Here is a 23,375-nt window from a genome sequence, read left to right on the forward strand (position 1 = left end):
TGTTAAGTGTCTTTAAGAATAAAGTTAATGCATACCTCTGTTTAAAAGGGTTGCATCAGCTGTGACATAGATGTTTTTCTACAATAATAACTATTCTAGCAGAGATTATTAGAAATGCTTCTCTTAGTCTATTAGTCCACTAATCAATCGTTTTGGTCTTAGCCAAAGTTTATTTAGTCAAAGATTTTTTTATCCAAAGATTTCTTTAGTCACAGATTTCTATGACTAAGTCTTTCATTTTTTATGCTTTTTCAGGCTGACTGACCAATAAATATCCAATAAATTATTTTTGTGAGAAACTCAGTTTTGCAGATCTGTTGATTAAGAATCTTTCTTAGTTTGAGCCCAAACTATTGGAATTTTAAATAGCAAATGAAGAAGAATGACATTATTCAAACATCCCTTTATTTCCCACATTGTTGCATGACAGGTAGAATACTGTTGGAACTTGGATTTTTTTATATTTCAGTCCAGAAAAGTCTCAGTGACCCTTGACCTTCTCTAAGTCCCACTCATCGAACGCAGACTGGCCAATCACAGCGTAGCATCGTCTAGCTCTGACCTCGATCTGAGAACTATCCTCTCTCATAAATTGTTTCAGATATTTTTAATATTTTTAACTAGTTTAGTGTATTTGGAGCTAGTCATGGTTAAACGTGTTATAGTGATACTCGTTACCCGGAGAGCTGAAAGGAGATATATGTTTCTTAAATGTTAAGTTTTTACCTAAAAACCTGTGGAGCTAACATTAGCAGAGTACATAAGCACATCATTAACTAGCACCTCAATGCTACGCTAGCAACTGATGGTATACTGAATGTATTCACATGCTGATTACTTTTAAATAATTGTAATAGTGAATAAAGACATTTACATTTACATTTACATTCATTATTAATTAACTTTTATCCAAACTCACAGGAAGTGTATTCAACATAGGTATTCAAGAGAACTACTAGTCACCAGAAGTCATAAGTGCATCTCCTTTCTTAAACAAGCATCTCAAAGTATAAGCCAGAGCAAAAGTATAGTGCAGAGGCAGATTACTACGAAAACAATAATTGCAACAGACTAATTATAGTAAGTGCTACAAACTTGGTAGGATAAGTGCAGTAAACAAATACAAATTCAATAAGTGCAGCGAACTGATACGAATACAGTAAGTGCAGCAACTAATGAGTGCTGAGGAATCATAGTACTTCCTGAAGAGGTGAGTTTTCAGCCTCCCTAAAGAAACTCTGCTGTCCTGATAGTGGGGAGTTCATTCCACCACTGAGGGGCCAGGACAGAAAAAAGCTGTGACCGGGTGGATGGGCCGCAGGGACCTCTGAGCGACGGGGCAACCAGTCGCCCGAGGCAGCAGAGCGAAGTGGTCGGGCAGGGGTGTAGGGCTTGACCAAGGCCTGGAGATAGGAAGGAGCTGTTCCTTTCACTGCCCTGTAGGCTAGCACCAGAGTCTTAAACTGGATGCGAGCTCTTACAGGGAGCCAGTGTAGGGAACGGAGAAGGGAAGTTGTGTGAGAGAACTGGGGCGATTGAACACCAGACGTGCTGCAGCTTTCTGGACAAGCTCCAGAGGTCTGATGGCCGACGCCGGGGCTCCAGCAAGTAGTGAGTTGCAGTAGTCCAGGCGGGAGATGACCAGAGCCTGGATGAGCACCTGTCTCCTCAGTGAGGAAGGGGCGAATCCTCCTGATGTTGTAGAGGAGGAATCTGCAGGAGCGTGTGACCGATGCAATGTTTGCTGAGAACGACACGAGGGTCACACCCAGATTCCTCACATCACCACGGCATCATCAATGGTGATGGACAGGTCTCGGTGCGGGCAACCCTTCCCCGGGAGGAAGAGTAGCTCGGTTTTGTCCAGGTTCAGCTTCAGGTGGTGTGTCGCCATCCACTTCGAGATGTCAGCCAAGCACGCAGCAATGCGTGCCTCCACTTGGGTGTCACCGGGAGGAAATGACAAGACCAGCTGGGTGTCATCGGCATAACAATGGTAGGAGAAGTCATGGGAGCGAATAACAGAACCCAGAGATGTTGTGTAGAGCGAGAAGAGAAGGGGGCCCAGAACTGAACCTTGTGGAACCCCCGTAGTCAGCGTGCGTGGTTCTGACACGGCCCCCCTCCATGTCACCTGGTAGGATCGGCCTGTCAGGTAGGATGCAAGCAGGGAGAGTGCAGAGCCTGAGACGCCCATCCCCTCGAGGGTGGAGAGGAGGATCTGGTGGTTCACTGTGTCAAACGCCGCTGACAGGTCCAGGAGAATCAGGACAGAGGAGAGAGAGTTCGCTCTCGCAGCGTGAAGCGACTCTGTCACCGCAAGGAGGGCTGTCTCTGACGAGTGACCCACCTTGAACCCGGACTGGTGGGGGTCCAAGAGGTTGAGTTGTTTAGAGACAGCGCGTTCAAGTGTACCCGGCTTTACATTCATTATTAATTAGAGGACTTTCTTTAAACTGAAGGCATCAGAGACTATTCAGACATATAGTGTAGTCCTTTCTATCATCTGACTGGACAAATGTTTTCCATAATAGTGGATTTAATATCTTTGTTATTTTGCAGTTCATGTAGTTGCACTGAAACTAGCTATATGATCTTGCTAACCTGTAAGCAATATTTATATTTTGAAGGGAAACTTTTAAACTGGCATAAGTGGATGCTGAAGATTTAATTAGCGTGTTTACTATTTGTTTTGCATAAATTGTAACTCTGTGGTTTCACAGCTGGAAAAACTGAAATAAGTGCCACTACAACATTAATCAATGCTGCCAGTGTTGCCTCTCATGTTAATGTGTTGCAGGAGTTCTAACAAATGTAGTGATTTTAATCTGTTTATCTTATTTTTTCAGATTCTGTTTCTTGATTTTATAACTTTTCCTTTCTGGGTTATACGCTTACTTCTCGTTTTAAATATTGTCTTCTCGGTATCTTTGAAAATTTTCTTTACCTAAGGTCAAAGTTAGTATTACTATAATTCCCATCCTCATCTGTCGTCTGTTTTTCTGACCACAGCAAGCGTCCAGACCAACCTTCTTTGCCAGGAAGTTTGAGGCCAGCGTCAGTCAGGAGATCATCAACCAGCTGGACTCCTACCTGTTTGGATCGTACGCCTCAGGCACCCTGGGGCTCCACGCCTACTGGGAAAACATCTATGAGCAGGAGACGGACGGCCTCGCCAGCCTATCGGACTCCATGCTCAGCCATTTCCACGTCTTCGCCCGGATGGGACTGTCGCGCGCCGCCAGCTCGCTGCAGGGCCATCCCAATGACAACAGCTGCAGGTAAAAACATCCAGATGTGGATTTATTGAAAGCTTGATGTGGTGTCAGCCTTGCAGTCAGTTAAGTGGGTGAGCCGGTTACATGTGATTGCCATACTATATCCATAGTAGATCCATGGCACCAGGTGGTTCTTAAGGGGGTTCCAGAAGATCTTTAAAGAACCTCAAGGTCTTTGAAGGAGTTCCTGCAGTATTGAAAGGATTGTGGGGGTTCTTAATGTGGTTCCAGGGATTTGTGAAGAAGCTGTATTGGTTTTTAAGGGTCTCCAGAAGTTTCTAGACCGGCTACCAGAGTTTTTCATAATGGTCCAAGTAATGAAGAGATGCTTGGAGGCATTCAAGGGGTTCTCAATGGGTTTCGGGGGTTCATGGGGTGTTCTAAGAGTTTGTATATAGGATGCACAAGTTTATTTCAGTTTGAACAAGTGCATAAGACTGACAGTTTTGATCTTATCTCAATTCTAAATTCTAAACTCTAAACTCTTTCCACGTGGGCCCCTAAGACAGAAACATTAAATATAGTGGTCGCAGACATTATACTGTCATGCTAAGACAGTTTGATTCATCTCAAATGTGTGTGTTTGCCAGTTTGGTTTGGTTTGTGTTGGTTGGTTTACCAGCTGTCAATCAAACTTTGGTGTCGACCAAAACTAGACCAAAACTGCCTGAAAAGTTTGTCCTTGGTTTTGTTCGGCAGTTTGTTTGATACGTGAATGCAAAAGCAGAAAAAAACAAAGGTTTAGTGATGATAGATATGTGATATTAGCACAAATTCAAAAGATTAAGTGCTGTTAAATCCACCTGCTGATTGTAAAGTGTCAAGAAAACAACAGAAAAATGTATGTGAAATGTAAAAGTTGTGTGTATTTATGCAAATCATCCCATGCTGATGATGACTGTTACCAAAACTGTCCAGTGAGTTACCTCTCTATCCTTGTGAATTCATATTTACAGCTCCTTGTTAGTTTACAATGAGTCAGTGTGAACAGGAAAGGAACCAGAACTAAATGGCAGCAATGGATGATTTTTTACTTGGTTTGGACCAAATGCAGCAAACTACAGGAGTGAGAAGAATAGTCTGTTCTCAAAAGGTTTCTGTTAAAATTCAACATGAACCTTATGTACAGTCCTCACCTGTTGTGATTGTATTAGGGTGCTTCGTATTATTCATTTAGGGCAGTAAATATAGGCCAAGAGAGAAACTGCAGTGGGTGAGGGGAGCGAGGAGGACTGACAGATGAAATGTGTCTTTCCACTAAACTCAGCACTACTGGTGTTTGTGTGCGTTTATGAGTCAAAATTAAATATCAAGATAACGCCAGCTTGTCCTGAAGTACAATCAGGCTACAGTGTCAGCTCAGACTGGATTTTTCCAGCGGTGTGTGTGTGTTGGCGGGGGGGGGGGGGGGGGGTTTGACCACAGTAGGTACAAGGAGGTACTTGTGCTTGGAGTTCGGGTGGGGATTGGTGGCTGGAATGGGTGGGGGCATCATTATGGGAAGTGTGTGTGTGAAGGGGGAGGTTAAAACAGGACTAGTCTGTTCGCTTCAACCTGTGATTTCAGTTCACCAACATCTCAGGCCACATACATACCTAATGTGGATACATTTAAAACATGGTTCCATCCACATTACTACTTAGAGAATATTTCCTTGCATATTTTGGATGACACTTAAATTATAAAGTAACATTTCGTCTTCTGTTTTAAGTTTCAGTACAGCTGATCACATTCTACAGGTGTTGTTGTTATTAAAAAATGTCAAAAAAAAAAGTCATAGAATAGTATGTCAAAAAATTGGCATTATAAAGTCATAGTATATGAGTCGAAAAAGTCATGACAAAACTCATAGTATAATATGTCGAGAAATGTCATAGTATAGTAAGTAGAAAAAAGTCATAGTATAGTGTGCCGGAAAAATGTCATAGTATAGTATGAAAAAAAAGTCAAAGTATAGTATGTCTAAAACTGTCATGAAAAGTTTTTAAAAAGTTATGTTTACCATATTAGCATTTATATTAACTGTAAGTGGATGAAAAAAAGACAGTAAAGATGCATTTTGCCTTTATTACAGACATGGTTTAAGTACATTTTGTATGTGTCTCTCTCAGGTTCATGGCCATGAACCACCCAGTGTCGGTCCACCTTTACTTCCTCTCAGACCAGTTCCAGGGCTACCTGGTGCGTCACGTTTTCACTAACCGAGCCTCCACGCAGCTGGAGAGCCTGGAGACCTGGGTGACACCTAAAGATCACTTCACCCTGGCCAGCCCCACCCAACCCACCAACAGGCTGCAACATGTACAGGTCAGACACACACACACACACACATTAGTTTATTCCGATATCAGTACATTGCCATAAATGTTTATTAAACATATCCATTGTTTGGTATAAAACAAACCTATAAAAGGTACATTATCATTTATAACATTAAATTGACCCAAAGTGCGAATATTCCTTCCCACTATGATCCTGTAATTAACAATCCTTCACTTCTCAAATTGGTACATCTTATTAATAATACAGTAGTTATGCTTTTTTTAAAGAAGTCACAGAGTGCTTCACAGCTACAATATACATAATGCATTCAAAAAACATGCCAATAAGATATAAAATAACAGAAATTAGAACCACGATACAAGGAAGTGAAGGCTTGAAAATAAGTAGTCTGCACACCAAATGTAGAAATTAGATTTTAGTAGCCTTTAGTTTTATGTCTGAACTGGGACTGTTAGCTTTGTTAGTTTTGTTGCAGGATTTGAAGGTTTGTGCAGGTAGGTGTGGCTACAAAAACCCACAAATCTACCTGGAGCCAGACTGTGGAGTGAAGAGTAAAACCTTAAAATCAATTCTTAAATCAACCAGCTATCTCTCTATTCTTCAGGTAGGGGCGGACTGGGATCCCAAGGAGCGTCTCTTCAGGAACTGGGGGGGTTTACTGGGGCCCACGGACGAGCCGGTGGCCGTACAGCGCTGGAGCCGAAGCCAGAGCAACCTGACGGCCACTGTGGTGTGGATCGACCCCACCAACGTAATCGCTGCCACCTACGACATCCTAGTAGACGCCTCTGCAGAGGTCACCCACTATCGGCCCCCGCTCAGCCCACCGCTGAGGCCCGGGTTGTGGACGCTAAGAGTGCTGCACCACTGGAACCCACTGGGACAGACCACCTTCATCGTGGCTCCGCTCGAGTTCCACCGACAACGGCCTTTACTGCAAGGTGAGCGATCCAAACGTCATAACTGCGTCTACATGCACACAAGAAGAGAAATGAGGTTCAGGGAGGAAAAGACAGAACACAAAGAACTGCAGATGAACATTTTACTTGGAATTAGGAACATCTTCTATTACAGTATATTTAATTACAGTTAGGGATTATGTGAAATGTGACATCTTTAAAATGTTTAAGTATAATATGCCATGAAAGTCATAGTATTGTATGTTGAAAAGATTCATAGTATAGTATGTTAAAAAGTCATAATATTGTATGTTGAAAAAAGTAATAATATAGTATGCCATAAAAAAGTTTATAATATGGCTGAAAAGTCATAGTATTGTATGTCTAAAAAAAGTCATAGTATAATATGTCGAAAAAAGTTATTTTGGCGATGTCCCTAGCCAGGTACATTTTAATGGATGTGAATGTGAAATTGATTCAACATGTAAGATAGTGTAAGGAGGAATTTAGAGAGTTTTGACGAAAAGAAAAAGCATTGTTTGGGGAGTGAGATGTAAACTACTGCTTCCATATTACTAATACTTTGTTTAAGTAGTCAGTAATTTGAGTATCAACCTGCAGAATCTCCCAAGAAAACACGTGTTTGACATATTTAAGAGCTTAATCTTTAAGAGAAGTCACTGTAGTTTGTATGTCAATAGCAGATCTAATACTTAAATTACACACACACACACGAACACACACAGCAGAGGCCCTCCGGTCACAGCTGTCAACACCACACATACGTATATTTATAGTGTCAGTACTCACTCACGCACACACACAAAGGGTCACCTCTATCAGAATTAGCCTCCACTGTTTGATTTGTTTGACCTTTGATGACTGCAGAGCTCTAAGCCCAGTACATGAATAGACGGTGAGGTTTTATTGGCTGCTGTTATAAAGTGAAGGTGGCATGTGACGTGATCATCGGAGTGTTTGTTTGTGACATTGTGATTTTACATGCACACGTATTCATGACTCTGTAACAGGTGCCTGGACGTTAAAATACAACATGTTCACCTCTAAAATCCACTACAGTAAATGTAATCTTTAAAAAAAACACGTTTTGACTCTTTAAACCATCTAAATGAAAAACATGAAAAAAGATGTTTACCCATTTCTTAAATAACTGTATTTACTAATTAAGTTAAACAGAAAAAATACAAGCAAAAGATTGATGACGTTTTGTATAAAAATATCAAATGTTCCAAAAACATACATTAAATTGAGCAACCCAGGTTACATTTTCTGACTTCGAAAACAGGTTAAAAATATTTATCTGTTTAGCAGCAGATGCAATATTTTCTATCCAGATGGACAAAAGAATATTTGAGGATTCTGGACATAACTTCAGAACAGCAGTATGTTGTTAAATGGAAAACAGATAGACCCATTTTGTTACTTCATGATGCCGTCACATAGATTTCTCAGTGGAAACCTTAAGGGAATTATGTTTATTATTACTTTTATTATGCAGCAGCAGTTTGCATCTCCAAAGAGGTATTTGCGTGATCTATGTCCGCCCAGGATGAGAATAACATTTAAAGCGTTTATTTGATTAATGGCTAACCCATAAGGCTAAATTAGACACTTTACATGAAACCTGGTCAAAGGTTATGCAAAGGCCTTTATTTTGTTATGGCTTAAAAGTGGAGGAATAAAAAATGCTCTAAGTATCCTCCTTTTCACCGCTCTTCTTTCCTCCCCCCGTCTCCCTTCTTCTCCTCACCCCTGGTCCTTGAATCCAGAGGATGCTCTGCGGTTGCACGGCGGCCCGGCCAGGAACTCCTACATGGAGCAGAGTTTCCACGGCCTGAACCCGGTGCTGCGGCTGCCGGTGAGCCTGGGCGCCGTGGAGGAGGCCGAGGCCAACGCCGGCCTGACGGGGCGCCGCTGCAGCGCTGGCTGGACGGGCTGCTGGAGGGCCACTGGTCGGCCGCAGACGTCTGCTCCATGGGACCCAGCGTCTGTCCCGTCATGCAGCGCTGCCGTCACACCGTGTGGAGTTCTGCCAGCCCCGACAGCAAATCTGAACTGAACCCGCCCAGAGACGACGGACGGATCAGGTAGCAGGCGGACAGACCGAGTAAGGGACAAGAGGAACAAATGAAGGAAGGCATGGGGCTGATGTCCTGTTAGTGTCTGATATTTATTTATTTAAAGTTTGTGCAACGTCAGAGTGAAAGGAAATAGATGCACCAAACTTTGGAGGCAGTGACGGGAAGTCAAACGCTGAAGAAAAACATCTTCTCTTTCAGTCCCATTCAGCCTGCTGCTCTCACTGCTGTTTGGGACAATAACGCTATGTGTGTGTGTGAGAATAAATGTGTGTGTGTGTGTGTGTGTGTGTGTGTGTGTGTGTGTGTGTGTGTGTGTGTGCGCACGTGTGTGTGTGTGTGTGTGTGTGTGTGTGTGTTGTGTGTGTGTGTGTGTGTTGAAGGTGTGTCAGAAGAACTCTATACCTCTTGTTGTGAGTGTGTCGCTGGGTTAGGGTATGCAAGTGTGTTTTACAAGACGAATGCTGAAAAAGGACGTGGTTGCTCATTGTTAGGTCCAAAACTTTGATCAAGACTTTATAGTTAGGACTCGATAAATTATGTTTTTAAAAGTGATTTTATTTCAGACTGTTATCCAGAGCTTACAATTTTAATTCAAAGGAAGAAATCGTTGAAAAAAAGCCCTACGAGTAATTCAGTTTTTTGCTTTCAAAAATATCCTCAAAATTGTTTCAAACTATTATCTTAAGACAAGTCGTAACTTTTTGTGAAGGCTGAGAGAAACAAACTTAAACATGAATACAGTAGCCGATAATTTGAGTCCTTGAGATAACGGCGTACTTAAAGCTTGGGATAATAGGAATACGTTTTTTGTTTTTTGAGATAACGAGAGCTGTGATCCAGAGATGATGGGCCTAAAAAAAGTCATTATAGCAACTAAAGACGTTCTCATACAGAGCCAGGTAGGTGACAGGGGGAAATTCTGATACATCATTCCCTCAAATTGCTGATTTGTGCACAATATATATATATATATATATATATATATATATATATATATATATATATATATATATATATATATTATATATATATATGTATAGTTTCTTTAATTTGGTTTGTCTCTTGTCGGATCTTTAAAATGTGCCAAGCAGAGACCACAGTTCACATTTCTTCTCCGACTACAGTCAGTATTTGTTTCTGTATAAACCATTAAGATGATTTCTCTGTAACCATATCCATATTTTAATTGGCTGGATTTTTTTTTTTAAAGTATTGCAGAACACTGAGTGGTATAAGTACTGAGATATTTTACTTAAGTAAATGTAGTAACACAACATAAAGAAAAATTACAAGTTCTGCATTCAAAATGTAACATTAAATTGAAGTAAAGAAGTAAAGTACTTGAGTGTGGCCTGATAATATTATATTAGTTTATTATTGGTGGAAACAGCATGTTAATGATCATTTTAACTACTTTATGTAATGTTGGATTGATTAATCTATAAAAATGAGTCATATTTTAAGATGTCTGATAGATGCAGTGACGTAAAAAGTAAAATGTTTCATACCAAGGTACTTTAGAATTGTACTTAAGTAAAAGTACTCAGTTACTTTCCACCACTCAGAAACTACGTGTAAAGACCTTGTTGCAGGTTTTTTCCCCTGACACCGAGCGGCTCTGTATTCAGGTGTTAGTTTTTTAGTTTTCTTCATGTGCCATGTCTGAATACATCAGACCGCCTGAGACTCAGAGCAGGTTCCCCGCCTCCTCTTTTATTTTACTTTACACACATTTTTAATCTGCTCTTTGCTTTAGAAACTGATGTGACTGTGTCAAAGCTTACAACTGAGACTAATTTATTCAGAAGTTTATATAAAACATTATTTTAGTTTTTTTAGTCAGTGACTAATATTTGATATGCTGATATTTGCAGCGCGTTAGATTTGTTTTTTGGATAAAAGTGTCTGCCTTTGTTTCTAAAGGCTTTCAAGTGTTTGTCAGGACGGATGGTAAATGTTTGTTTCGGTCAGTTTTGGGGTTTTTAACCGGCCTCTTTCCTCACTGCCTTTTGACTCATCTGTTTGCATTCCAAAATTATTTACAGCTACAATACAAGTTATTGTTATTGATTTGGTCTCTCAATTGTTTTTTTATTAATCGTTTAACCTGCAAGTGTCAAATGTGTTCATCAGTTAGCAGAGCACAAGTTACAAATCCATATTGTTCAGTAAATGTCTGAGCACTGAGACCCAAAAGGTATTTCATTTATGATATGAAACTAAATAAAAGTAGCAAATCTTCATATTTAAGAAGTTTTAAAACAGCCAATTATTTCCTGTGACCCTTTTCAACAAGTTGTTTAAGGAATAGACATTTCAAGATATCTAAAAAAGTGAATAATACTGCAACAGTGATTTAATATCATTTCATAATAATCTAATTTTACATACATACTTGCCAGATTTCCTTCCATACTAAACATTACTCATACTTAAGACATTTCATCTGACTTCCCTGTGAGTTGAGTTTGGATGTAGCCGGTGAGGAGAGGAGGCCACCAGACACATTTGGATGCACCTTTAGATTTCCATGCTGCTCAGTGACGGACATTGTGCCAAGACATAAAATATTCATACCCAGTCTGGGTTGCACCAGTGAGGATAAAGGTTACACTGTGTGGTTTTTACGACCGCTGACGCAGAAGATGCTGATGTCAACAAAAACTGCTAATGTTTTTATGAGGTGGGACGTTGATTCAACATGTTAAGAATTCACACAGCGAGTTTTAGTGAGAAACTGTGAACAATACCGTTAATTCAAAACGAAAACTCTACTTTATGTCTAACATCAATGCAATAGTTAAAACTGTTGACTGTCAATTATATTTTCAAATATAGGTTCTACTGGATTTAATTTAAGCTCAATTTGCATTAGAAATGGTTTGGAATTGTAGCTTAAAGTGCTAATAATAAAAGTCCCCAATGCAAAATCATTGATTCGCTTTCTTTCAGAGGGTTACAACTCTCATGTTTGTATGGTAACATTGAGGCTATGGACAGAAGCCAGTTAGCTTAGCTTAGCTTAGCACAAAGACTGGAAACAGCTAGCCTCACTCAGTCTTAAGGTAACAAAATCCTCCTAATGGCAAATCTTAAGATCACTTATTAACTCAAGGAAGTCGCTGTACGGAGCCCAGTAAAAAGAAGACCTGTACAGAACCAAATCTGCAAAACCAATAATTGTTTAATCTGTGTAAAAACTGAAGTGTAAAAAATGTCAAACTAGATTTAACATGTTAATTAATGAGCTTTAGAGGTGCTGTTAGGAGGATCCGGAGAGAGCCAGGCTAGCCGCTTCCCCCTGGTTCCAGTCGTTATGCTAAGCTAAGCTAATCATACAGACATGAGTGGTAATTTATCTCATTTGCAGTAAGAAAGCTCACTCTTCAAAATATTGAAGTATAAGTTTTTAACTTCACTGGTGTTGTTTATACAGTGTCAAACATTAACTTAGTCATGAATTTATCTCGATCTGTGAATTGAACTTTTCAATCAAGATGATGAAAGGCAATTTCAAATAAACAAATCCTAATCCTTGCTGGTGCATTCCATCTTCAGTTAGATATATTGTCCGTTACTATAAAAAAATAATATTTAATCAATGAATTATTCCAGTGTGTGTAGTTTCCATATGACAATATAATCGGGACCAAACTGGAGAGCAGTGGGGGTTTGAAGCCCAAAATGAGCTGTTGATCTGTGACATCGAGCACTTAGAGGACATGAACGGTGCGTCATATTTATTCTAGAGAAGATTGTGTCTATGTATTAATTATTATTTGAAATAATTGCTGCATGTTGCAGATGTTCGAATTGTGGATAAGCACAGTGTCAGTGGGTTTAAACCCTGAGGAGCAATTCTTTGTTGAGCTGTACAAACAAAACATCAATTCACAAAACATCCAGAGAGCAACAGTTATTAACTGCCAATAAAATGTAACAGAATGCAAGAGGTACAGTCAGAGTAGGATTTAACCATTTGAATTCATGTCCAAACAAACTTAACATTAAAATATCATTAAATTGAAACAACTTTGCAGAATTAAATTTACATTTAGAAAGAAAATATAAGAAAGAGAAGCTATAAAATATGTCAAGCTCTCATTTTGATATACGGCTTTAGAGGTATATCAGTTTAAAGACGACATGAAAATCTAAAATTCCTTTTTTGGTTTCTTTGCTGTAAAACAAGTCATATGGTTGTGCTGAAATCAAGCGGTTAAACTCTGACCAGGTACCAAAAGTTTAATTTAACACGCTTTTAGTAACGATTTACCAATGGCGACAGTCATTTGGTTTAAAGTTTGCATAATTGAATTTCACACCAATTATTTGATTTTAAGATGTTCTTTGACGGATAGATGTCAGTCAGAAACATCTTCATCATAAAGTTTAAACATTGTTTATTATTACAGCTTCGACTGCCTTCAGCTTTCGATCTGATCCATAAATACAGTTGTTTTTTTGGGCCTCAAAACAAAGTCCTGAATGTTAAAAAAATAAACTTTAAAGTGCTTTCATTTACTGAACCTGCTTAATGTCGAGTTTTAAATTACAAGCCATTTTTAGTCTAATATGTATCCTTGATTTGATGAGTAAGTCGATGTGAAATCAGTATTTTGTTTAATACTCTTAGACGATTTAGATGACAGTTTTTAAAAGCACAATGAGAAGGATTTATCTGTTGAGGATTGTAAACAAAACATACATTAAGTGATGATGAAAGGGATTATTTTTGTATGTGTATACTTTTTTTACAAGAAAATCCTCCTCATTCTGCCTTTAAGTAAAAGACATAGAAATGTCCGGCTCATTGGATGCAGCGATGTGATGATGTGATGTTTTAAAGCGGCTTTTTAGAGATTTTGATGATGTGAACAACAATGATAAAGTATTCAGATTCTGGAGAAAAGTTCCAGCTCAGAGGTTTGTCCTTTTCATGTTTGCCTCACACAATAACGCTGTTTCTTTCATATCCAGTTCCTACCTATTTCTTTTATTTATTGTCCGTTTATTATTCTCTCTCTTTGTGTGGGAGTAGTGCTGTGCCTTAGCTGTACTCCTGTTTTAGGAAATCCTCTCTGAAAGCATCAAAAACTGTCTGAAATGTCCAAAAACCAAAAAAGTAAAAGAAAAGAATTGTTGTGAATGCCTTATAAATTACCTTAGCGGTTTTGAAGTACAATTTTTGAAAATAAAACTGAATCTCCCTTTATGTTGTAATTGTGCTTTTTATTTCACTCTCATGTATGAGCAGGTAACATGAGGGGTTCGGAGGAAACATTTTTAGGGTTCTTGCACTTTCCTCAGTGTTTTTCTTCATTTTAAGCCGCTTTATACTTTGACTTCACACCTTTTCAATGACACATGTTGAACTTTTGACAATTATTTGACATCACAATTTACTTTGCGGATTCAGGTGAACCTATAAAATAAGATGCAATTAAAACACTATGAAAGTAGTTCAAAATAATTTGACCTAAGCCAGCCAGAATATTTCTTGTTATGCATTGAGGCATTAGTAAAAAATAAACCACTAATGTACAAGTACTTTTGATACTTTATGTAAATATTTTTATTTTTATTAATACTTTATTATGAGAAAGAATTTTGAGAATCCGGGACTTTTATCTATTAAATATTTGTAGTGTAGTACTTCTTTAGCTTTGAATACTTTTTACACAACTAACTTCCTGAAAGCAACTAGAGTTTGTAAGAAAACCTATTTGACAACGTTTCTTTGAGGAATTTAGATCTTAAATTATACCATGCACACACACTGTTGTTTATTTTGACTCCCACATACAAATACTCACTAACACACTAAATGTGGATTAATCCACTGTTGAAAATAGTACCCATCAAAGTCACTATTTCCATGTTAAGAGATTTTCATCTTCAGTAGGATTCTGTGGTCAGAAAGTATTGAGAGATTCACTATCACGTTGCTGCTTTTGTTCTTTTTATGGGATTTGTTAACAATGATGATAAATACAGATCATCACCATATTTTAAGTATTTTGTTTAGATTTCTTGACTCAGCTCTTTCCTGCCGAGCTTGAACTTAAAATCTTCCTTATTGAAGTTTCACAAACGCTTCATATCTGCAGTGCAGAGCAGCCACAGCCAGCGGGGATGGAATCATCAATACAGCTGATCGATGACACACAGCTGGAGGGACAAAGCTAATGATCATGTGGGAGTTTGCTGTCGTCAGTAAGCATCTGACTCTGACTCTTAAAAAACAATACATACATAAAGATGCCCATAGAGGACTTAACTGTAATTACTACATCAAGTATTTAAGAAATGGGTCACTCCTTTTGGGTGACAATGGTTTTACAAGAGATATACTAGTCTAGTGTGCAATTATACATATAGTTTTTAATCTGTATAATCATTTATTACAGTTGATTTATCTAAAAAAGTTTATAAACTTCTGACCACAACGCTGAGCTATAAGGGTAAGGAGAAGGAGGGAAAGGTGTTTCCTGTTAATTGGTCCTCCGGTCACCTTTCAGCTGCTCCGTCCTCTGTCCTCCTATGATGGACACAAAACCTGAGCACAGTCACCAGATATTCTTTATAAAAGCAATAAAAGGCCTCTTAAGCAAATCAACACTTTCAGTTAGATTCAGACATTTAAACTGTGCAAAAAAATCTAAATAACAGAGTCTGAAAGAACACTGAAAACATGTTGGTGTAATGTGTGCACGTGGAAAATGGCATATTCTATAAAAGAGAAATCTTCTAAATGCGAGGATTTTATTTATAGAAATAAATTTAACTTTAAAGTGGACTGTTGAAAATATGCAACTATAGTGTAATATATTTGATATTGTTCCAATGTATTATATTCTGCATCAGTACTTCTTTGTTTTTCCTAGTTTGATAGATCGATGTCAAAACTGCTTCAAAACAAATATGATTATTTGCCAAATTCAAAATACACTGTTATCTACCTCTAAAAACCCAAATTTACCCCATGGGGATCAATAAAGGAATATATCTGTCTACCTCTACAGTAGATAGATATAGTTTTTCTTTATTTGGGGAATAAAGTAGAAAAACCTCAGTTAAAGCTCGTATAAGAATCAATAAGTATATTGCACATGAACATAGATCTCTGTATCAAACTGATGCAAATTATTTTAAGATGAGGTCTTTTGAAGAGAAAGTTGCTGCTCTCAAGATAATAACTGATCAGTGGTCAGACTCGGAGCACTGCTGCCCTCTAGTGTTCATTATCATAGTTACATCAGACCATGAACTGACACATTAGCTGCTTTTATTGTCTGGCATTTATATTTATTTTGTTTTGGGAAACAAAAAAAAGTATTAACATTATAAATAGCAAGCTGTGAATTTGTAGTATCCTGAATTCCTCCAAATTTAAGATAGCACATGTAACATCACTAAAGAACATTTCAGACACTTCCTGTGAATATCTGAAACTGTTTTGATGCCAAAAGCTGTCCAAAGCAGAAAAGAAAACAAAATGTTGATATGAATACACAATTATTCTATAAAACAAAAGAAATCACCCGTTGCTGACCTCCACATAATTCCAACAATGGAGGCGCAGTATCCGACATTATATATATTGTTTAGCAGCTCATTTAGAAATAACAGCTGTACAAACGTTTCTTTCTTCATTTTTCACTTTGGATAAAATGCTTTGAATTTCTGCAGAGAAAAATCCAATCAAACAAGGTTTCTCTGTGACACAGCTTCCTCACACCACGTTGTTTTTTACTTGTCTCTGCAGCAGAAGGCTCAGGTGTAGATCTCATCAATAGGGCTCTGTTCCATTTAGCTCAACCATTCAACCCAGCATGCACAGTGTCAGAGCCCTGGAACTACAACTGAACGGAATGCAGCCATTATCAGTAACACCTGTGAGATTAGAACAAAATGTCTGCTGTGACAAAAATGTTTGTAAAAATCATCTTTGATAATATATGTGATTTTTTTTTTAAATATTAAAGGCAGTTATATTACAGCTGAATCTACCATTAGATTATCCTCCATATATATTCACTCTAAATTAAATAACAGACCTCCAACTCTTCTTGTTGGAATAAATATGGTATCTATCCATGTAACTATAATGGCAAGCTATTTACCTAATAATTCAAGAATTATTTAGTAGCCTAAAACATGTTAAAAAAAGATTTAAGACTTAAGTTAACATTTAAAATAAATTTATACTCATGAAAGAAGGAATCAGGACACAGGTCTGTTTTTTTAGTTTACATATTTTAAGAAAATACTGACAGATGCTACTAATGACTATATACATTGAGTTTTCATTACAGCAGGGTTTTTGTTGCCAGTTGAGGAGAAAGGAGGGAACTTGGCAGATGATATAAAAACAGGAGACAGATGTGATGGACAGATGTGGTGCCACGGATCACTTCTTGGACAACTTGACTTGTTTATTTTTGGGGGGCGCCCACTTCAAACACATAGTGTCCACTGTGAAAGAGACAACACAGAAAAGAGAGAAAGTTGGTACATAAAGACACACTGAAGAAGAAACGACGACTCAGAGTAGATCTACATGTGTGAGGTTTAAAAGGAGAATGAGTTCATGTCTGTGTCGTCTTTTGACGTTGTCATGACATCATTCAGACTTCATTTATGAGCAAACGGAAAAAAAGTTCTGTGATTTGTAATTTTGAGTCCTAGTTATTGTCATTTCTGACAGGGACAATATCTCCCCATTGGTGAAAAAAACAATCTAAATAAAATCCATAATTGACAATAATTACATCAATTCAACAGATTTAAAGTGACCTTTACACTGTTTGTTTCTATTTGGTTTCACTTGTTAAAGAACAGCTACAAATAACATCAAAAGCAGATCATTTAGGCGATTTAAATAATGTGATTACAAAGCCGTCATCTTCGAGTAATGCATCTGCACATTTCCTGTTCTTCCCAATCTGTTGACACTGACTAGGTTTACATGCACAACAATAATTCACTCTTATTCTGAATATGAAAACATTCTGAATTTGATACGGGTCATGTAAACAGCATATTGCATTTGGACATAGAGAATTAGGTGTTATTTCTGCAGATAGAAAAGGAGGGACATTTTTTTATTATTTAAAGGATTTTGGATAAGAAGATTCTTTACATTATTCGGAGTATGCCGTGCTGCATGTAAACGGGAATGAATATTAGTGGAAAACAGTTTGTGCATGTAAACATACTCAATATGTAGATGCAGTATTTTGCTACAAAAAGTATCCTGTGCTAACAATATTGCGAAAACCTTAGTGCTGGCCTGTGTGTGTTGTTTCCATCCATATGAACTCAGGTGAAGAATACATTAATTATCGATTCAGACTTTGTTTTTTTTTTAATAAATATTCAATATTTATGGTCCTATCTCCCAAAAAAGGTACATTTTGGGTTTTGATGTTTAAGTTACAACCATGTTAGAAATTAGAGAATAAAAAAAATACAAACCTGAAATATTAAATTGCCTGGACTTACCTGTGATTGGAGGTTTCTTGTACTGGGCACTCTTCAGATGCTCCTCCACCAGTTTGGGCGTCACACAGATAACGTGCTGCCCTTTCCAGTATTTCACCATATTGAGCGACTGCAGCGTGCTGATGATGTCACTCTGCGTGATGCTGGTCATCTGGCTGCAGAGAAAGAGAGGGGGGAGAGGGTCTGATATGAGCATCTAAAATCAGGGGATGTAACTTGTTATTGTACAGTGTGTGTGTGTGTGTGTGTGTGTGTGTGTGTGTGTGTGTGTGTCTATACCTGAGGTCTTTGATGGACAGCGTTCCTCTGAAGTCCCTCAGGATCTCCAGAAGGACCCAGGACCAGTAACTTCTGTAGCTCAGCTTCCCCAGATCAGACAGAGGCTTCTCTGGAGAACCGACTGCACTCTCCAGTTTAGACAGCTCATAACCTAAACACACAGCAGCAAAAACAGAAGCGTTAAGTTATGATCCGTGTGTCCTAGTACTATCTGCAACAGTCTAATACAGTTTCGCTTATAATATAGTTATGTATTTTGTGATATGTGAGGGGATATTCTAGGGGAACCATGGGGAAGCAAAACAAAATTCAGATGGTCCCATCTTCATTGAAGGGAAGCGGTTCGGTGCTTGAAGTGACTCGTTCAATATATAAAGTTTGCAAAATTAAAGTCAAGTACTTCGGTAACACTACAAATGCCTGGGCTCACATCATATGCCTTTACCCTGAGTTGAAATTCTGAACATTCAAAAACGTGCCTGTTTTACTTCAAAAGACTTACTAAACGCTATGAGGAACTTTCCGTAGCCTCTGCGTTGGTACGGCGGCAGTGTGAGAATACATGCCACGTTGTTCCCATCTGGAGACTCTTTCTCCTGAAAAACAAAACCAGAAGACCAAAAGTTTAGACCAACAGCTGTCAATGACTCCAGTTTGAGGTTTTCTAAATCAAACATGGAGATTCAAAGGTTTAGAGATATTACTACAGCGACAGTGAACTTGTTAACCAATGTAAAGTTAGATGATTTATGCAAAAACATACAAATGGAACTAACGGTTCCCTGCAGAGTTTTTGATCACGGACAGAGCTGATCAACATATTATGGGGAAATATGGCAACAAATACATGGATGTTATCAAAGCAGGTTGTAGGACTGTACTGTTATTTACATTCAAAGCTTTTATTGGGGTTTTCAAATAAAGTTTTGAATGTCTGTCATCCTACTTTATGATATCATCACCCTCAAAAACAATTTAGTTGCCTCCCTTTGTGTGTGGCAAGCAGGACAGCAAACCTCTTTTTGACCGCAATGAAAATATTATCTTTGAAAGGCTAAACAAAAACCAATATAGTTTGATGATGAATATATTATTAGATATAGAAATGTTGTGAATTTTGGAAATTATAACATCTATCTTTTTTGAATAAATGTTGACTTTTAGACTTCCAAACACTCTGGGGTGTGGTTCAGCAGTCAGAAACAATCATACCCAGCCACCACTGGAATCTAATTCATCAAATAATAGAATACTAATAATATTAGTGTAGCCTGATTTTTATCTCCAACGTTGTGAAAATACATCCTTTATACACAATAAATAGACATGCAATAATAAACAGCGCAGCATTTGAATGTTATTTTAGAATCTGAATATCAATGTTGTGAATGAAGCTTTCAACTATTCGGTCCAGCCTAGGCAGGTTTAAATATTTATTTTTAAAATCAGGTTTACAAATGCTTCACAACTGTTGGTATTTACCAAAAACCGCCATAGGGCACCTTTAAGAGAGATCTAACATCAGTGAGTCAAAAATCTATTGATATAAGGCAAGTATTTTTCAATTAACTTGACTAAAGAAACAGGCCTTACTTTGGAGAAATAACCGACGATGTGCGCTCCCTGTTTGTTGACTTCGGTGAGGATATAGAAGATAAATGGCTCCACATCAAAATAAAGCGTCTTGTGGTCCAGAAATAGTTTTGCTAGTAGACAAAGATTTTGACAGTAGATCTGCAAACAATGAAACACAACATTGTCACAAAAAAAATCTCTTTCACAGAATTAACTAATCTGATTTAATCAAATGTTAGTCCAATTTATATTTACACTAGAAACACAGAGTGGGACACAAATACCAGAAGCACATGAATCCATATTATTTAGCATTAAACAGCTTTACATCTTCAGGTGTGGCAAAGGCGTTCCAGGTGTACTCACCTTGTGGTCCCGCCCGTCCACTTCATACACCGATATGTTGCTTCTTCTGTAGATTTCTTTACCTGGAGGCTGTTTCCACTGACAATGGGACTGAGGAAACAAAGGTCGTAGGGTCAAACGTCTTGCATTCAGGCTGCACAAACCTAATTCCTGTTTGAGTTATTGTTCACCTTTCTAATAAACTTTGTAGGATTTGAGTTAAACAATTCTCTGTGAATCTCCTTTCTTCCAAAACTAAGTTGAGTGAAAATTCAAGATATTCTGCAAGACATTTACATAGACAAACTTCCCTACATCTTAACTAAGGTGAAAGCTTCACTGACCAGGTGATGTCTGAAGGTCTTCTCGTACTTCATGTATTTAAGGCAGTACTCGCAGATCCACAGCTTGGGCTGCTTGCCGTAGTCTTCGGGAAACGGAGAGAAGTACCAGGCATCGATCTCGAAGTTCCCTATCTGGATCTTGTCCACATATTTTACTTTAGTGATCTGAGGGAGAGACATGCAAGGTGGTACAATGAGGGATAGGATGTTTGTCACACAAGGCATTTAAGAAATACATCAGCCAGTTTAACTAAACGATGAAGAGGTCAGTACACAGCGAGAGTAAACTAAACATAAAGAGCAGCAGAACAAGGTTATTATGTTTGCTCTTTACTTTTTCAATCTTTAATAAGATATACTATTAGACACACACAGACACTCCAACTTACCGCCTCATGCTCCTTCTCCAGGGCGGCTGTTGTTGGGTCCATCTCTGCATAAGTCTGAAAAAGGAAAACATCAACCATTAGAAACACAAGAGCATCCCCCCACAAACAGCATTAAATAACTACTTAACAGACAATCTCTCTACCTTCTGCACATGGTTGATCTCATCATGCTTGCGCTTCTGGTTGCGAGTGATCTTCCTTTCGGGCTGTTCTCCCAAATCACCGACGCTACCGATCTCTGTGCTCTTCCTCACTGCATCTTTCACCGTCTTGGTGAGTGCCAGGCGGGCCTTGCCCACCCATTCATCTAGGCGCCTGTTGACTGCAAAGCCAAAGAGAAGAAGATGAGGTTCATGTTAAAGCTGTAGAGGAGGGGATGAAGAGGGTACGGGCAAACCAAGGGAGGTCTAAGAAAGGAAGCAAAATAAGAAGAAATATAAGAAATCAATGTTGATGTTGTGGCATTCATGGACATAATAAGAACTAGTCATGTACTCACATCCCACATAGTGAACATAGAACTCCTCTCTGCCCTCCTGTTCATTCAATCGGGACTGAATGACTTCTGCTGTATCTGAAAAGAGAGCAAGATCCATCAGTTAAAAATACCTTTTGAGTAGTTTAAAGTCGTTTTTGTGAGGCTCTGTCTCTTCTGGGTGGAACTACTGACCAAACGCCATTCAGATTTATACAGATTGAGTACTTATGTTATTATTATCAAACATACTTATTGTAATCTCGCAGGATAAAAAGGTGAATTGGTTTGTGTTGAGCTATTATTCAATTCGGCAGTCTCACAATGCTTCAAACTACAGCACAATATATCAACCTTTGGGATCATTGCACTGTTATGGTTTTATCATTATGGTTTCATCATTATGGTTTCATCATTATGGTTTTATCATTATGGTTTCATCAGCCACTGAGACCTTCATATGTGACATTGGGGGAGAAACAGACGCAGCACTCACGCCATGTCTTGTCGGCTCGTTGGCATAAATACGTCTCTCCGATTTCCACCGACACCTCCTGCTCTCTGCCGCAGCAGAACACCTCGCCTCGATCCGGGATGTGCTGACTACTCGAGCCCCCGGCTTCTCTCAAACGGCCGAGGGCCTCCGCCTCGTCCTCCTCCCCGCCACTGCCGTTGGAGGAGCACGCAGCCGGGACGCCGCTGTCCATGTCGGCCCGCTCCCTGTCCATATGACCGGGGTCCATGTCCACGTCCATCACGGGCTCCGAGTCCTTGTTGTTATTGTAGCTTTTGTGAAACTCGGTCCCGCCAGTCATAACCTCGGTGGGTTTGAAAACAACAACACGCCTCTGCGAACCTGCGCAGATTATTCAGAGGGGCTGGTCTTCAAGGGAAAAAAGAAAAAACGAGAAGAACCAAGATGGCGGCGGTGAGACGTAGTTTCCGCCCCTCTTCCTCCCAGCATGCTTAGGCGTCAATATTCAAAAAAGAACTACATCTCCCATGAGTCCTAGCGCCACGCTGTTTAAAGATATTTTTTATTTTTATATAAATATAAATGTAATTGTAATAATAATATAATTGTAATAATAATATAATTGTAATATGAATTATTGTTATAAATTATTATTATTGCTAAACTTTGCCTTCAGTACTGAATTTGATAATTTTTTTCTGTCTGTATATATAATATTTCAGTTATTGTGGAGTTTTTATTGCTTATTTATAATACTTGTTTTTTTATTTTATCTTGTTTTCTTACTATGTCTCTTGTTTGCACTATACCCTATGCTGCTGTAATCCTGTAAATGTCCCCGTTGCGGGACTAATAAAGGATTATTTTATCTTATCTTATACTGTGTCAAATATTTTTATTTATTTGGTAAGATAGAATATCAAAGTGAGGTTCTCTCACTTTCTGTGTATACAGTCCCAGTCAAAAGTTTGGACACATCTTCTCATTCAATGGTTTTTCTTTATTTGTTCTTTATTTTCTACATTGTAGATTAATATTGAAGACATCCAAACTATGAAGGAACACATATGGAATGATGTGGTAAACAAACAAATGCTCAACAAGCCAGAATGTTTTACATTTTAGGTTCTTCAAAGTAGTTGAATGAGAAGGTGTGTCCAAACGTTTGACTGGTACTGTATGTATTGGTTAAATTTTTTGGGGGGATTGTATTTAACTGAACATACATTTATTGAGTAATATTTCCCTTATAGACACAATATAAACTGAAATATGACATGTATTTTAACTCAATGTCCTATGTTGATACCACTGGTAATATAATAATGTAAGTGTCACCGTAAGCCCTCTAAAACTTCTGTTTATATTATGCTTCATGTGATGCATTTAGTATTTAAAAATATGTAATTCATCAAATTATCCCA

General features: G+C 38.3%; 2 protein-coding genes across 2 annotated transcripts in view; one reads left to right on the forward strand and one right to left on the reverse strand.

Annotated features, from left to right (window-relative positions):
* Positions 1-8,685, forward strand: part of LOC129098702 (xylosyltransferase 1-like) — a 29,215-nt gene extending 20,530 nt beyond the window's left edge. Inside the window, 5 exon segments of the mRNA XM_054607784.1 lie at positions 3,013-3,281; positions 5,390-5,585; positions 6,166-6,502; positions 8,251-8,388; positions 8,391-8,685. Coding sequence (XP_054463759.1) covers positions 3,013-3,281; positions 5,390-5,585; positions 6,166-6,502; positions 8,251-8,388; positions 8,391-8,572 — 1,122 coding nt within the window. The 3' untranslated portion in view covers positions 8,573-8,685.
* An 8,077-nt stretch (positions 8,686-16,762) lies between these two features.
* kat8 (K(lysine) acetyltransferase 8) lies at positions 16,763-22,440 on the reverse strand. Its single transcript, XM_054607532.1, has 11 exons — positions 21,973-22,440; positions 21,501-21,575; positions 21,145-21,323; positions 21,002-21,055; positions 20,613-20,777; positions 20,290-20,379; positions 19,942-20,082; positions 18,851-18,944; positions 18,349-18,499; positions 18,070-18,224; positions 16,763-17,040 (listed from the first exon to the last, which is right to left on the reverse strand). Exons 1-11 carry the CDS (start codon positions 22,289-22,291, stop codon positions 16,976-16,978), a joined length of 1,488 nt encoding a protein of 495 aa, XP_054463507.1. The 5' UTR covers positions 22,292-22,440; the 3' UTR covers positions 16,763-16,975.
* Between the last annotated feature and the right edge of the window lie 935 nt (positions 22,441-23,375).

Source organism: Anoplopoma fimbria, chromosome 11 (genome assembly GCF_027596085.1).
Source record: "Anoplopoma fimbria isolate UVic2021 breed Golden Eagle Sablefish chromosome 11, Afim_UVic_2022, whole genome shotgun sequence".
In the NCBI taxonomy this organism is placed as follows: Eukaryota; Metazoa; Chordata; class Actinopteri; order Perciformes; family Anoplopomatidae; genus Anoplopoma; species Anoplopoma fimbria.

Bases quoted from the DNA above. Each gene is read 5' to 3' on its own strand.
- kat8 (XM_054607532.1), bottom strand. From the start codon at position 22,291: ATGACTGGCGGGACCGAGTTTCACAAAAGCTACAATAACAACAAGGAC. The intron at 21,056-21,144 runs GTAGAGAGATTG...TTCCTTTTTCAG, and splicing joins AGATCAACCATGTGCAGAAG to ACTTATGCAGAGATGGACCC. The intron at 18,225-18,348 runs GTATAGACACAC...CTTTCTCTGCAG, and splicing joins CTGTCCATCAAAGACCTCAG to CCAGATGACCAGCATCACGC.